We start from the raw sequence: 15,703 nt of genomic DNA on the forward strand, positions 1-15,703 counted from the left end.
TAAGCTACTCCAGCGTTAATAAATTTTTCAACATTGTGTTCATTGTCATTAAACGGAAATCCAGTCACAAATTGGGAATTGCTTCATCCGCCACGCCACACATGATGCTGTGCTTTCACATTTCAGTTACATATGCAAGAGAGAGTAGGCTATATATCCAACGTACACAACTTTCATTGCTAAATATAGTCATTTGGGCCGCTGACGGCACTATACGTGGAAATATTTCGAACAATCCAACGCTGGGTGTACTCTTCGTTGCGGAATCACAAGATACTATGACGCTATCTACCGATCTGAACTATTTGCGCACTAGAATACCCAAAAAAGAGCTTGTTGGGTTGAGTGAGGCTACAGGGCTATCCATTACGAGCAAAAGGTTTGCTGAATACTTGGACGAGAAGGACCCTATCTCGTTTCTGCAAAAATACTTCCACTACCCCAGCGTCGGAGACCAGGAAAATGAGAGTTGTGTTTACTTTTGTGGGAACTCACTGGGGTTGCAACCCCGGTCTAGTTGTGGAGAAATGTTGAGGGTATGTCTATTGTCTAATTGTCGATGTATTCGCTTCTCTCTATATATAGTAGGCCTATATATCAGGGGTGGCCACAGGGTTGTAATGACTCGAGTCATGACTCGACTCGAGTCAGACTCGAGTCACGATTTTTTGATGACTCGACTTGACTCGAGTCATTTTCTCAAAATACGGAAATGACCCGACTCGACTCGAGTCAATATGTGTATTGACTCGACTTGGACTCGAGTCATTGCACATGACTCGAACCAAGTCATATGACTCAAGATTCAGACGGTCAAGACCGATATTTCATTGTAATTTAGAAGAACAATTAAGTAACCACACTATTAGGATTTCGTATATTGGTACTGGTACTTGAAAATGCGACCGGAAACTGTTGAAAGTGAGGAAAATTATTATTTTATACATGCGAATCATTCGATATCACCATATACAGAGTTATAAAAGTGGGTTTAACAAGACTTCAACTGGAAACTGAACAGTCAACACAATGACTTGGACTAGGACTCGAGTCATTATACCATGACTCGGACCCGAACCTCTTCTCGATGACTTGGACTCGGACTTGACTCGGTGGTGAATTGAAAATGACTCGACTTGACTCGAGTCAAAACTATAAAAGTGAGATTGACTTGTGACTCGGAGCTTTATGACTTGGTTACAACCCTGGGTGGCCAACCTTTTTGCTATTCACGGCTGCGCTCCAGGTCTATACGGCCGCAATCCAGGGCATATCTGTAATGAACTAAATGGACGCCATATACCCATTTTAAACTGTCCATGTCCATTTCCGGTGAAGTGGGTACTAATCTACTTTTACAATTCGGCTTACTGTCGCGAGTGGGCATGTTATAAATAGCTACCGAAATCCGTTGTGGTCGAGCGAAGCGCGAGAAATTTTCAGATTCACGAATAAATTTCGTCATTCACATTAGTGGTTTCACATCAAACATTTATCGTTTCTCAGCCCATGTGATCAAATTCACCGGTAGAGATGATGGAGGGAGAGTTTTCGAAAATTTAGGTCAAGTTATGATGATGTGTCTTCGGGTGGGCGAATTGTTATAAGTTATGTCATTAGTTGGATTGTGTTATTTCTTGATCTCCCATCAGGATTGCCGGTATAGTGGAAAGAGTAAAATCATCTAGTCTGCACCCCCGTTTTTTTTTCTTCCCCATACTATCCGTAATTACTGAGCGCCTCTAGCGGGATAGCCGCGGATACCAGTTTTCGAGTCTTTGGTCTGACCCGGCCGGGGATGGAACCTACGACACATCGATCAAGAAGCCGGACGCATCACCATTACACTATATCGCTCGCTGTCGCTAAGAAATATATTGCAGTCGCCGAAACGTAGCAGAAACATATTTCTTTCATGCGGAGCGTACGATTGCTATAGTTGGTATTTCTCAGAGGTGGTCAAAGTAGCCACCGTCGCTACTCAAGTAGAAGTAGAAGTAACGTCGGAATTTCTACTCAAGTAGAAGTAGGACTGGTGGTTCACAAGTAAGTAGGTATTCTATGCTTATTTTTGCTTACAAACTGAAAATTGTCAAGTAGAAGTAGAAGTAGTCTAAAATCATAACTACTTAAAAAGTAGTGTGAGTAGTCAAAATCTACTTCAAGTACTTCAAAAAGTAGAAGTACTTCGTTACTGACCACCTCTGGTATTTCTATATGGGACGCATCATACTCTTCTGTTCGCATCTGTACTGTGGGGATCAGAGTGCGAAAGACTCTACTATAGTAGGTTCGAAAAAGGATGTCGTATTGAATCCCGCGTGGGGCGAATAAATTTCAAGAATAATTATACTTCGCGAAAATTCGGGAGTCGATTCGTAAATAAAATTTGCACTTAGACGGCCGCCAGCACATAGTAATTGAATTACGTGTCGACGGCCGCAGGTTGGCCAGATGGCCACCCCTGGTCATGGTCGATATATCTTTGTCCCAGCATGTTATACTTTTCTACTACCACTTTTCAACGAACTAAGGGCGTGATATAGGCTTATATATAGGCTACCGAGTCAATTGTACTTAAAATGGAAAGTAGCCTGCATTCGGGATAAACGTGGCATGGCTAAGACGCAAACAACATCATGCACTTTTAGCATATCATCAAATGGCAGTATTTGTTCACGTATGGGTTTCATGAGCATCCAGCTACACTTTTTCAATAAGTTACCGAATGATTTGAGCTTGGTGGCAGTGTAATCAAATAAATGGGATGATTTTCAACGTAGGTGTATGATCGATGCTGCTCTGAAGATGACTTTGATGATGATGACATGGTCATTCCGATGATGGCTAAACTCGTGGGCGCCAAAATGGATGAGGTTACATGATACATATGCCGTTCGGCTTTGGAAACGCGGGTGTTTTCATTGTCGCGTATACATACTTTTCAATGCAGATAGCGATGAATAGTTCTCTCACAGTGAACATACACTTCCTCATGATATCGTTTTACCAACCAACACCGGAGCGGCATAAGATCCTGATAGAGGCGAAAGCTTTTCCGTCTGATCACTACGTGACGCAATCTCAGATCCGATACAATAGTTTCTGTCCGGAGACTAGCTTGATTACTATGGAGCCACGAGAGGTGAGATATTTTTATTGCGAAAGACGTATTCTTCAATGCAGGACACCAACTGTTGAGCGAAACGCTTTATAGATTATAGCAGTGCTTTTCAACCTTTTAGAACTCCATTCGCACTTTTTTTTAAATAAATTTCATTCGCACAAACTTACCGAAAATTGAAACTTGAAAATATTTTTGTTCGGATATGCAACAAATTGGCTACAGTAGCTTGAGCTATCAAGTGTCTCGTCGAAAGGGTAACCTTACTCGCTCGTTCTGATTTCAGATATTTCACTAAAACCCTTCTCGGCCAAACAAGCTGACTACTAGTGCTTGGAGGGCCAGGTCTTAAAATCTGTTCCGCACTCCTATCCAAAATACAGCGCATTTTTCGCGAGTAAAGATATAATGCTTCCTGGCAGAAATCGTTTTGAGAGCTGACATAAAAGTCCCGGAGGCTCCAGTTTGTCGAAAGGGTGAAAAACCCACATGTTTGTGTTGAGGCTTTTGCCTTATGAGCTGGAAAATAAGGTCCAAAACGATCAAGGAGAGTGGGCATATTAGAGATCGGTATCTTATGATACGTCGTTCCAATTTGTGTTCTGTTTTTTTTCTTCTATTTCCCATTTTCTGTCTCGCGAGTAATCGGAAGAGCAAATATTCTCACGATACGGTGTGTTTGTTCTTTAGCTCAAACAGTTTGATAGCGGCAAAGAAGCTTTTTAGACTACCACCAAAATCTGAGTTTTTGTGGCATCTCGCAACCCGAGCCTCACCCATGAAAAGGAATTCGCACACCACAATTCTATACCCAACACAGCTTATAAAAATGCTTGTAAACTGAGCTTCACTCTCGCTCTCACCTAGTTCTATTGACTGTAATACGCCCATAATAGAACATAACTAATCATACATTTGACCACGATTGTGTCACGGACAGTACAGATATTCAATATTCAGTTGGTATGTTACGGCCGGCCATGAAATTTCGTTGTGGCGAAAACGAGTTTTCCGTGGCTGGCCAAGGAAGTTTCGTAGTCGGCCACAGCGAAATTTCATGGCCGGCCATGAAATTCACCGTGGCCGGCCATGGAATAGCACTTTTCATTGCCGGCCACGGAATATTTGTGGCCGGCCACAAAAAAAATCCGTGGCCAATGAATGGCCACGGGAATGCTGAAAGTCCGTCTCTAATTCGCTGACTACCTACCTGTAGCGTATGTCGTAGTGCGTATGGTAAGTTATGCTACATTAGACAACGGTATTCCTTGTATGAATTTCATTGATTGGTTGAATAAGCATCATTCGCTGACTACCTAGATCAGTGGCTCTAAACCGGCGGTTCGCGAAGCATTTTCATGGGGTCCGCGAAGCCTCAAAATAGTTAATAACCTTTTTTTTAATTAGGTAAATCCCGAGGCTGTTTAGCTTCATTACTGGTAAACTGCAGAGCTCACATCAACAGAATGGCCATCTGAAATGAAATATCCTACTTTGAAGACTCATTTTAATTGCTAATAGCCCACTGAATATATGTTTTGTTTAAGACTGTGGAAAAAAGTTGGATGAGTAACTTCGAAATGTTTACAAAAAGCCATTTTCTCCTGTGATATACACAACCATTTTTTCCATAATTGCTTCAAGAAAAGCTACTGGATGGAAACGACTAGGCTTGACGTGATATGCTCATTAAAAGAATTTGTTTCTCAATTTTGGTGCCATATTTGTTGAGATCATACCCAAATGTGTCGTCGGAAGCGTTATGGGTTATTATTACTTTCGCCACCACCTATATTTGTGGAAATGGATTTTCGGCACTCGTTCCTATCAAATCGAATGCGCGTATTTTCAAGACGCGACCACGTATTTCAAGAAATGCAGGTGCAGAAGTCAACCTAATTTTCACATGAAATATTATGATCCTATTTTCAAGAAACGTAATTTTGTTGCTGTTTATGACTAAGCCTACAGTTGTCATTTGCACAAGACAGATGACAATTGCACGATAATTGAGCTAAATTTGAACTGAAACTTCTTGGGGGTCCGCGGGGTCCGTGACGGTCCAAAAGGCAAAAAGGCTGAGAACCATTGATCTAGATGTAGCGTATTTCGCTCTTGATGTTGTGTGATTGCGGCTCAAACTCACAGCAGTCCCTAAACATTCAAAAAGGGAAAACAGGATATTTAGCGCAAACAAAGCAAGTAAAATTATTGAGATTGTCAATGTGCAATTGTGCATGCTCGTTTAGTGTAGATTTTTTTATGCTGCCAGCGCCATGCATAGATAGAGTAGCCCGCAATTGAAATGCAAAGAATTTCAACCAAAAGATGTTATAGTGACATGGAAAATCGTAATATATAAAAAAGGTTCACAATGCAGAACCTACCAAGGTTCGTTTGTGAACGTGACCTCCAAATTTCGGAGGTTCACACACAGAACGCGAACGTGAACCTCACGTCGACACTACCCCTACTTATTACCTTTCTATGGAAATCTCCTGGATTTTCCTGCCATAAGGCTTTGATGTCTATATATATATCCCGATAACTAAATTACTATTCATAGATCGCTTTTATTTAGGGTGAAAGCTATATTCGAACTGAAGACATTCTAGATTTGATAGACTCTGACGGAGACAGCATCGCCCTCGTCTTGCTTCCTGGGGTTCAATATTACACTGGTCAGCTGTTCGACATCAAAAGGATTACCGAGGCTGCTCATAAGAAGGGTTGCATTGTAAGAATCTTGACTGGAGATTTTTATTTATTATAAAATAATATATACTTGGTATATGCATTCAATTTTACAGGCTGGGTTCGATTTGGCTCATGCTGTTGGCAACGTGGATTTGTCGTTACACGAATGGAACGTGGACTTTGCGGTATGGTGTACCTACAAATACCTCAATAGTGGTCCAGGGTGCGTTGGCGGGCTTTTCGTCCACGAAACGCATGCAGATGTGAAAGTCAATCGATTTCCCGGTAAGTTTCATGCTGATCTGTATCTACGTTCACTTAAATGTGTTATGACCCGCTGCGAAAATAAAGAGCGTGAAATTAATCTGAAACTCAGAAGGCTATTATTTCAATCGACCGTAGAACACATGGCCTAGGCCAGGGGTGTTAAACTCAAATTTCGCCGCGGGCCGGATTCACAACTGATTCCTAAAAGTGCCACCTGAGGCCCTTGATATTCCCTGGAACACCTTAGTATCAAGCATATATACAATAGTAGTATCACTCTCTAACATTATTTCATATCACGGATCAAAGTGGTTTTATTCTAGCAATACGTTTATTCGCGAATAATAGAATTGACAAAATGAGATGATTGTTCGGTCTAGTTATGGACCGTTAAAACTGTTGCGCTAACGACAATATAAGTTGGCATATTTCCATGCTTCCTTTTTAGTCGTAATCTTGTTGTGAGGAGTACAAAAGATTTAACTATAAACGCGGACGTTGAACTTAGTTTGTTATTATTAAAGCGTGATTCGGGTTTCTCTGGAGGCCGGGCACCTTTTTTGGGTCAGATGTTATACAGCAGTGCGATCACAGATATTTGAATTATATTATTGAGTAAAATATTTCCAGGTAACCTGCATATAACGGTCCGCATTGGCGATTTTGCTTCTGTGAATACCCGTTTTTTTCGTACACTTTTCTATAAAACTCTGAACGTAGTGTGCATTTTTTGACTTTCTCGAAATTGGGTGTCAATGTCATCGACTTGTTGGTAGGCTAATGGTAACTTGAGTGAAACCGCAACACCGCATTCGGGTTGTTATAATGTGACCTATGATCATGCTCGACATTTGCAATCTTGAGGGCTTATTTAATGGCCGTTTTTCCTACAAAAAATCTCAACATTTGTTTCAAATGTTCTGGATAATACAAGCATTTTTCAATCTACTCAGAATAGCTTCGCGGGCTGGATGAAATCGTCTGGCGGGCCGTATGTTTGACGCCCCTGACCTAGGCCTTTACACTCTTATGAAGCGTGTACGCAGGTAAAGGTACTGACCATGTGTTAACGACAAAGGCGAAGGACTATGTATTGTCACCGCCCTGCCCGCTGCTTCTTTCAAACGTGAGATGCAGCATGGACGTTTTTTCGAAGACTTCTATAGAAGAACTTCGATGCAAAAGTTTCTATCTTACAGGGTATGACCATGACCAGTATTCCATTGCGTCTTCAGTTAATAAGTCATCGTAATATTGAACTGTTTAACAGTACAACGATCAGCTAACAACAACAGCTATAACATATTAACAATCCCGACACGCTAATTGATGTTCTGTTATGAATTCACCTAGTGCAGTGTTTACATGAACCAGAATGCTTCAAGGTTTCACATTGTCCCTATACTGTTTTTGGCACACAAAATCCCTAAGCTATAGGCCTACCAGGCAGACAATCAGTACACATTCTTGCCACCATTAAACGTGGTTAGCAAGACTGGATCCGGAACGATATGTAAAGAAATCATATTTATACACACTCAGTGAGGTTCTCCCTTGCCGAGTTATACCGACCTGATTTTGACTTCTGAGTGCGGTATTTGTAGTTATGTCCTTGAAATCTAATGGCTATGATTGTGCATGTGTTTGTACAATCAATCAGTTTTATTAATATTTTCATCATTTCAAAACATCACAAGACTGCGATACATTGAGAAAGACAGGAAGGCGTCGAAACAACTTGGAGGAGCCTTTAAGATCAGACACCCACCTTAGCCTACGCGAAGTAAAGAAGAGGCATGCACAGTGCACACTGAATGAAAAGTAATGCGGAGAATATATGACGCAAGCGATAAAATGAAGTGGCATTGTGTATTGTGTGCATTGTGCATGAGTGACATAGGTAACTAACTCACTGAATGTGTAATATGCATTATCTTTTAGGTATTTACAATTTCTGATCGAGGAGCTATTTCCATCCGGCGAAGAACACAGCGGAGCAACGATTTCAATCCTCACTCCAAGTAATTTCTCTGAAAGGGGTGCCCAGCTTTCCTTGGTGTTTTCAGTTCCGGTAACTGAGGTAATGCATTTATTTATTCTTTTGTTTGGTCAGTTCGAAACACCACAAGACTTCGATGCAATAAAAGATTGGAATTAAGGTGTTGCTTAGGGTTACCATATTTTGGAAATCTAAAAAGAGGACACTTTCAGAAATTTGAGACTTGCAAAACCGGAGAAGAATTCTCAAAAATCGGTGAATTTTTCCCACTTTGTGATCGGTTGACTAAACAAGAGGTCAACATTACGCTCAGAGCTCAAAATACCGTTTTTCTCTCCACATTGCTAGGTGGTTGACTACAAAAAAAGGTCAACTTTCTCACTCAGAGCCCGGAATACGTTTCTCGATCCTTAGGTGCTGATTTACGGCATATCAGTCGCATTTTGCTATAAATTTTACCTAAATTCTCAAAAAAAGAGGACAAAATCTCAAAAAAGAGGACAAAAGGGCGTCCTCCGAGGACACTTTCAAAAAAGTCAAAAAAGAGGACGTATGGTAACCCTAGTGTTGCTACAGATTTAAAGTATATTTCAATCGAACCGTGTAGCCTACCTATAGGCCTATCAAAATAAACGGGTGTAAATAAGTCACGAGGTTATACGAGTCAGCTCATTCTCGGATTTTAACTTTTGATTACAGTAGTGTTTCTCAACCGGTGTTCCATGGAACACTATGGGTTCCCTGAGCCCGTCTTGGCCATCATGGGTCGCAAGGAATTAAGGTCCAAATTCGACCGAACAATAGGATGACGATGCGCACCAGATGTATATTGCGATCGATTTTTGATTTTATACCTCAACGAAAATTTGGGGTTCCGCGAATGCTTGCAGATTAGCGTAAGTGTTCCACGGGTTAGTAATAAAAGTTAAGAACCACTGAATAGAGTCAAGTCGAGAAATTTTAACTTTGGCATCGAGTCACGTTCCAGTCCAAGTCACAGATTTTAACTATCGGGTCATTTTATGATCGTAGGCCTATACTCTGGCTATAATTGTGTTGTCAAATTCAGCTGAAGCCTATTTAATAATCCGCACTTGGTGATGCAAATGCATGAGACGAAACAGACTGAAGTATATAGCGTTTTGATGTCGACTTGTACAATGGTAAATGCATTGGTGTCAGCTTTGACAGGATTTTTCTGAATAAATAGGGTGTTCATATCACCGATATCTAGATATCCCTGGTTCATATAGCACGGATTGCACAATTGAAACATCGCGCTATGAAATCACCAAATTTTGCGATAAGTGGAGTTAGCCTAGTGGTGATGATAACCGCTTACTACCCGGGCGGCCCATAGGTCCGATTCCGCGTCCGAGGTTTATATGGGCTCCTCTTCCTCCATCTTCTTACGGCGGCAAAAAAGCCCAAAAAAAGACCCGATGGAAGAACGCACTTACAGGAAATGGAATGAGCAAAAAAGAGAAGCGGAATAGATATTAACATCGAAAAAGATATGTGACATCGGGCACTAGGTCAAGGTGGATACCAGTTCAAGCGACCGCAACATACGTGGTCGTTCAGTGTTGGGATCAAGTCACTACCTTCGAGTCACGAGTCAATTCGAGTCATTGCACATTTTGACTCGAGTCAAGTAAAGTCAATCGATTTTCAAAGGTGACTCGAGTCAAGTCAAGTCACTCGATTTTCGGAGGTGAATCGAGTCAAGTCGAGTCAAGTCAAATCAAGTCACGAGTCAAGTCACAATTCAAGTCAAGTTGCCTTTTCGAAATATGAGGGATGATTACGTCATTGCATTTTGCTGCTGTCTGAAATACAGATTGAGCAGTCATTGATTCTGAACCGATGAACGAATATAGAGTTAAATGCACACGCAAGAAGGCGCTGTATCGCTCACATATACTTAGAAGTGTTAAACTGCGTAAGTAATTGCATAGCCTCAATTTATAGTTACCATCCAAAATACAGCATAGAGAATAGAGAAACGAACTGATAGTATGCAATAATATTTACAGACATTGATATGATACAATTCGAGTCTGCGCCAATAGTTGGGGAGTGAATTATAAACTCTATTCGAAATCAATTTCAATAAAACATGAGGTTTGGTTGAGGTAAGAACCAGGGCTTCGGAGCAGCCGTAAATTTAAACTGCTCCGGCTCCGGCTCCGGAGCTCTCTTCTATCATACATTAGCTCTGGCTCCAGCTCCGGAGCCGCAATATTACCACTGCTCCGGCTCCAGCTCCGGCTCCGGCTCTGAAATTATCGAATGGGCCTAGCTATATCAGGGGTGGCCAACCCGCGAGCCAAATGTGGCCCGCGAGAGGTTTTGCGTGGCCCGCGAGGTAATTTCCTATTATATTATCGAAAATGAATTGGTCAGATTGTGAACTTGCAATGCCAACCAAAAATTACAATTCTGGCTGCGACACTTGGGATGTTGATGACTAAAATATCAGTTCCGACGCATTGGCAGATCCACGATCCAGTCGATCCAGTCACATTTTCAGTAAATCGTCGTGCATTACAATAAACTAAAATAGTAGCGACATTTTTCTTCACGCCTCGCGTGTTTAACTGTCACACGATTTCTTGCTTGGTAGCCTGACCCCTATACTGACAATGAAAAAACGCCCAATTTACCCGATTGAGTCTAACTGTATTCGCAATTACGCGAGAAAGTCTTTTTGCGTTTGCGCTCGCATAAAGATCGTCAACGGTGAAATTTAGGCACAACATTATTGTCGCATATTAACGGAGACCTTCGATATCGATGTGACCAGACGCCGAATAGTCGTGTCCTTGCAAACTGAGCCTAGCGGGCGGTATACAGTAGACCCGCAATACTCAAGTAATAATATTATTGACCTAGTTTATTATAAACTTAGAAAATTTTATCCGCTTGGCGCGGCTAGTGGACCGAACACTCATTCTTCTATTGCATGTGCCCCTTTAGCCGAAAAGGTTGGCCATTCCTGGTCTATATAGATTACTAATCTACCCATAGGTTAGTTATCTATAGCAATCTAGAGTCTGTCAGCCGTCAGTAATATCCGATGTAGCAACGAAGACATATAGGTGCCGCCGTGCCAGCTTGTGACGTCATTCTGAATACTTGTCAATTGTCGACAACATCATAGTTGCACAACAACGCACTTTACTCTATGCCATTGCTGTGCACAGCATTAAAATTCAGACCTGCTGTTCAATTATGATAAATCAGCAGATGTGGTTGTTGCATATATATATATAATGGCATCTTATAAAATAGGTCGGAGCCGGAGCTACTACTCAAATAACGGGCTCCAGCTCCGGCTCCGGCTCCGGCTGAATTTTATGTAGAGCTCCGGCTCCAGCTCCAGCTCCGGTGAAAATGCACGGCTCCGGGGCTCCGGCTCCGGGCTCCGGCTCCGGCTCCAAAGCCCTGGTAAGAACAGATAACAGAAATATATGTTTTGCTATTAAATTACTTTACTACCATAGTTTACGACAGCGTAAGCTGTAAGCTTCGATCACTTCGTTTGTAGTCAATTTATTTGCGATAGAACAATGAAGGCTGAGTAAAACGCACAGTCATTGAATGATTGGTCGCTCTCATGGGTTACACCAGCTGTTCGCGAACAATCCGAACATATCAAGATACAGTGATTTTTATCGACACCGATTACGTGATGACTTGAAATTGACTCGTGAATTTTGCTCCGAGTCACGAGTCAATCCACATTTCTGATACGCCGAGTCAAGTCAAGTCAATTCATTTTTGCTAAGTGACTCGAGTCAAGTCAAGTCATACGAAAAAGGTGACTCGAGTCTGACTCGAGTCAAGTCATGACTCGAGTCATCCCAACACTGGGTCGTTCGGCCTTCTCCTATCTGTTCATTACATCGCATTGCGTCTTATCGCATTGTGTCTTGATCACATGAAAATATAATCTGACGATTATTGAAGTGATGATTGTATAGTCAATTGTTAATCAGACCATCGCACTATAGATAACTAACCTACGGATAGATGGGCAACACGAGAGTCACGGTCGAGTGATGCGACAACGGCATATTTGTTGTCGCTTCATAGCATGAAATGGGAGCGTAATTGCTAAGCCCATAGATGACGACCCGAGCGGTCAAATTAAAAAAAGTTGATCTTATTTGAAAGCTACAGTCGCGCTGATTCTGATAATATACATTAAATTTTCATCAAGGCAATGGAACCACCCCGAAATAGCCTTCAAAATATGAAAATCGGCATTGTTCTAAAACAATCGCAATGGCGCACCACAATGACCATAACAACGGACCGTGCGTGGTTGCGATTGTTTAGAACAATGCCGGAACAGTATATATATATATATATATATATATATGATACGTGCGAGTCCGTTACACAAGTATGCTGATCCGATCAATGTTATTATCGGCATTGGTACATGTACTTGTACCATGATACACTCATACTACATTGGTAAATTTGAAATGAATTCAACCAATTCAGCAAGTTGCCGGCTGGCTACACGGGTGCTTAATAGTATCGTAATTTTTTTTCCATATACAAGTGACAGGTGATATTGAAAGCTTGTGAGTCGGCTGATTTGTCAAGTCTGGCGCACTATGACAACAGCCCTTTGTGACGCCATCGATCCCGCATACCTAGGGAAAAATTATAGTTTAGCACCTATGAACGCAACGGTGTGTTACCGCCTTCAAAATATGAAAATCGGCATTGTTCTAAAACAATCGCAATGGCGCACCACAATGACCATAACAACGGTCCGTGCGTGGTTGCGATTGTTTAGAACAATGCCGATTTTCATATTTTGAAGGCTATTTCGGGGTGGTTCCATTGTCTTGATGAAAATTTTATGTATATTATCAGAATCAGCGCGACTGTAGCTTTCAAATAAGATCAACTTTATTTAATTTGAGCGCTCGGGTCGTCATCTATGGGCTTAGCAATTACGCTCCCGTTTCATGCTATCAAGCGACAACAAATATGCCGTTGTCGCATCACTCGACCGTGACTCTCGTGCTGCTCATCTATCCGTAGGTTAGTTATCTATAATCGCACCACGCACTAAATCAGTAGGAGAAGATATATGAGCGAATGAGACACCCAAACGGCCAGTCAAATATTTAACTTGAATCAAATCAAAAAGAATGGCTGGACTTGTACCCGATAATTATGACCCGTTGTCGCGTCTCGATTCGACACATTACAACGCTGATCAGAAAAAAACAAAAACATGTTAAGATATGCTGAAAGAAAAAGGACCAAAGCATAAGCATAAAGTGGACCATCACGGAGAAAGAAGTCGCACGTGAATTGGCAAGTTTATCGTTCCCCGAGCAGCATATGTGTCGAGGATAGATCGCTATGTCAGATCGTGATTCGGTCAATTCCACCGTAGGCTACTAGTATATTCAATTGACTCATTAGAATCTGCTTGTAATTCTCGGATTAACTTATACGCGCTGCATCCATCAAGCATGATTCGCTGTGTTTCAGGTCAATAAAGAGATCGCCGGAAAAGGCATTTTCTGCGACCTGCGATCGAACACGATGAGAGTTGCGCCAGCTCCAATGTATTGTCGATTCGTGGACGTGTATCGGTTCGCGACCACCATTCACGGCATGTTGAGAAAATCCGTCAATTACGGCGTATGATGTAGATCACCCTAGGCCTCCTGGATTATACCCTATATTGACTATCCCCACAATGTGTATTGTGTATGGATCAAAACGTACTGTTCACATGACATAGGCTATATTCAATATATCACATCGCGAATGTAACCTATATGAATTAACTGCATCTGTCTCGTCTCCATGTTCTCGAAGACCACGTATCTCTACAAGGGCTCTTCAAAAATGACTTTTTTTCTCAAATCGTACTGGCTACTTGATAAAATTGTTAGGTTACCTAATTTAAGCCTACACACAAAATTTGGTTCAATTCCAGCCAGTAACCGCTTTGCTACAGAAGAAGAAAGTTTCTATTTATGATACAAAAATAAAAAATTTGAAAATTTTCTGTTCACCTCATGGAAGTGTTAGGATGTCTATAGAAACGATGCTCACCAAATTTGGTTCAATTCCAACCAGTGGAAGCGGAGTTATTGCCGTCGAAAAATTTGGATTTGAATAAAATAGTATTTACGGTGACCGATTCTTTGTTTATTTATTATAATTGTGCTCACCGTAAATACTATTTTATTCAAATCCAAATTTTTCGACGGCTATAGCTCCGCTTCCACTGGTTGGAATTGAACCAGATTTGGTGAGCATCGTTTCTATAGACATCTTAACACTTTCATGGGGTGAACAGAAAATTTTCAAATTTTTTATTATTCATTTTTATGTCATAAATAGAAACTTTCTTCTCCTGTAGCAAAGCGGTTACTGGCTGGAATTGAACCAAATTTTGTGTGTAGGCTTAAATTAGGTAACCTAACAATTTTATTAAGTAGCCAGTACGATTTGAGAAAAAAAGTCATTTTTGAAGAGCCCTAGTCTACATATCACCATCTTTACCTATTTCGAACCTACTATACGCTATCGTAGTAACGTATGCGATCAATTCATCTCAAAGAGGGAACAGCTATATCGTTATACGTACATTCGTTGAAGCTATCAAGTAAAAAAAAACTACAGCCGGACTTTGTATCTAATTGCTGCCGAGTTAGTTTGCCAAACCGATGAAGGATTCAGGCTCACTACTATCACAGGCTATCAAGTAGCAGAAAAATACGTTACCGATAATGTGAAGACGGATATCCAGATAGGAGTTCTGGATATCCCTGTGTGAAGATTAGATGAATCAATGTGAAATGGTAGGGTTATTACATAGACATGTCAAAAATATCAATGAGACCAGTATATTTACCATGTTTATCGATTGTCTTCGTTATTCAACTTGGAATATGCACAATGTACGTGTCGTACAATCGTACATGTACGTACACTTGTACGTATACACTCAGGTATAGGCTACGCTTCTGTACATGATGGAGCGGAGAGCGATTACCTTGAAATTCCTTGTTAGTATGATCGCTCCAACGCCGATAAGGCTACTTTTGAAGGATGGAAAGATAATGAACTCGTGAAGATTTATTAGTAAAGTAGGCCTATGTATGCAGTGTATCGTGAAGCTATTTTGCCGCATCTAGTATTCAACTTTTTCCAATTGTTTGCTCTGGCATGATTTCCTTGCATGACTGTACGTACATTATTGACAGTCACTTGAGTCACATCAAACGGGGGTGGGGTTCACGAAGCGTGGAGACACATAGTGCTATCGCCAGTGGGGGCTTTTGAGGTGGGCGGTCGCCCAAGCCCCCTTGGTCGAAGGGGACCCCTCGTTGGTTTAATTTAGTGCATTTTTTCAAAGAGTTTAAGCGAATAGACGGGGAAATCCGTGTACCAATCGAGAAGCTGATTCCGTACAGATAGGTCAGTCATGAGATCTCTGAATTTGCTAGAAGAGCTCCATATCCCGATAATAATCAAGTCTCTGCATGCGGTAGGAGGTAGCCTACTTAGTTTTGATGTAGTCTATCCCTGCAGCCATGCAGTGACCTTATCCAGCGCCTGGCTCA

The 15,703-nt window shown here is 41.4% G+C and overlaps 1 protein-coding gene and 1 long non-coding RNA gene across 2 annotated transcripts; one reads left to right on the forward strand and one right to left on the reverse strand.

Annotated features, from left to right (window-relative positions):
- The first annotated feature begins 5 nt into the window (after positions 1-5).
- Positions 6-13,963, forward strand: LOC145446281 (kynureninase-like). Its single transcript, XM_080324533.1, has 8 exons — positions 6-536; positions 2,784-2,876; positions 2,954-3,145; positions 5,706-5,861; positions 5,935-6,106; positions 7,135-7,288; positions 8,030-8,168; positions 13,614-13,963. Exons 1-8 carry the CDS (start codon positions 102-104, stop codon positions 13,770-13,772), a joined length of 1,500 nt encoding a protein of 499 aa, XP_080180659.1. The 5' UTR covers positions 6-101; the 3' UTR covers positions 13,773-13,963.
- Positions 13,759-14,757, reverse strand: LOC145446294 (uncharacterized). Its single transcript, XR_013917253.1, has 2 exons — positions 14,631-14,757; positions 13,759-13,968 (listed from the first exon to the last, which is right to left on the reverse strand). It is a non-coding gene; the product is annotated as an uncharacterized LOC145446294 (long non-coding RNA).
- Between the last annotated feature and the right edge of the window lie 946 nt (positions 14,758-15,703).

Source organism: Botryllus schlosseri, chromosome 9, assembly GCF_051294905.1.
Source record: "Botryllus schlosseri isolate E-star chromosome 9, Bs_hap1, whole genome shotgun sequence".
Lineage (NCBI taxonomy): Eukaryota > Metazoa > Chordata > Ascidiacea > Stolidobranchia > Styelidae > Botryllus > Botryllus schlosseri.

Excerpts from the sequence above, each read along its gene's own strand:
- LOC145446281 (XM_080324533.1), top strand. The coding sequence starts at position 102 with ATGATGCTGTGCTTTCACATTTCAGTTACATATGCAAGAGAGAGTAGG. Across the intron at positions 5,862-5,934 it reads CTCATAAGAAGGGTTGCATT|GCTGGGTTCGATTTGGCTCA; the intron begins GTAAGAATCTTG and ends TCAATTTTACAG. Across the intron at positions 6,107-7,134 it reads GAAAGTCAATCGATTTCCCG|GTAAAGGTACTGACCATGTG; the intron begins GTAAGTTTCATG and ends GCGTGTACGCAG.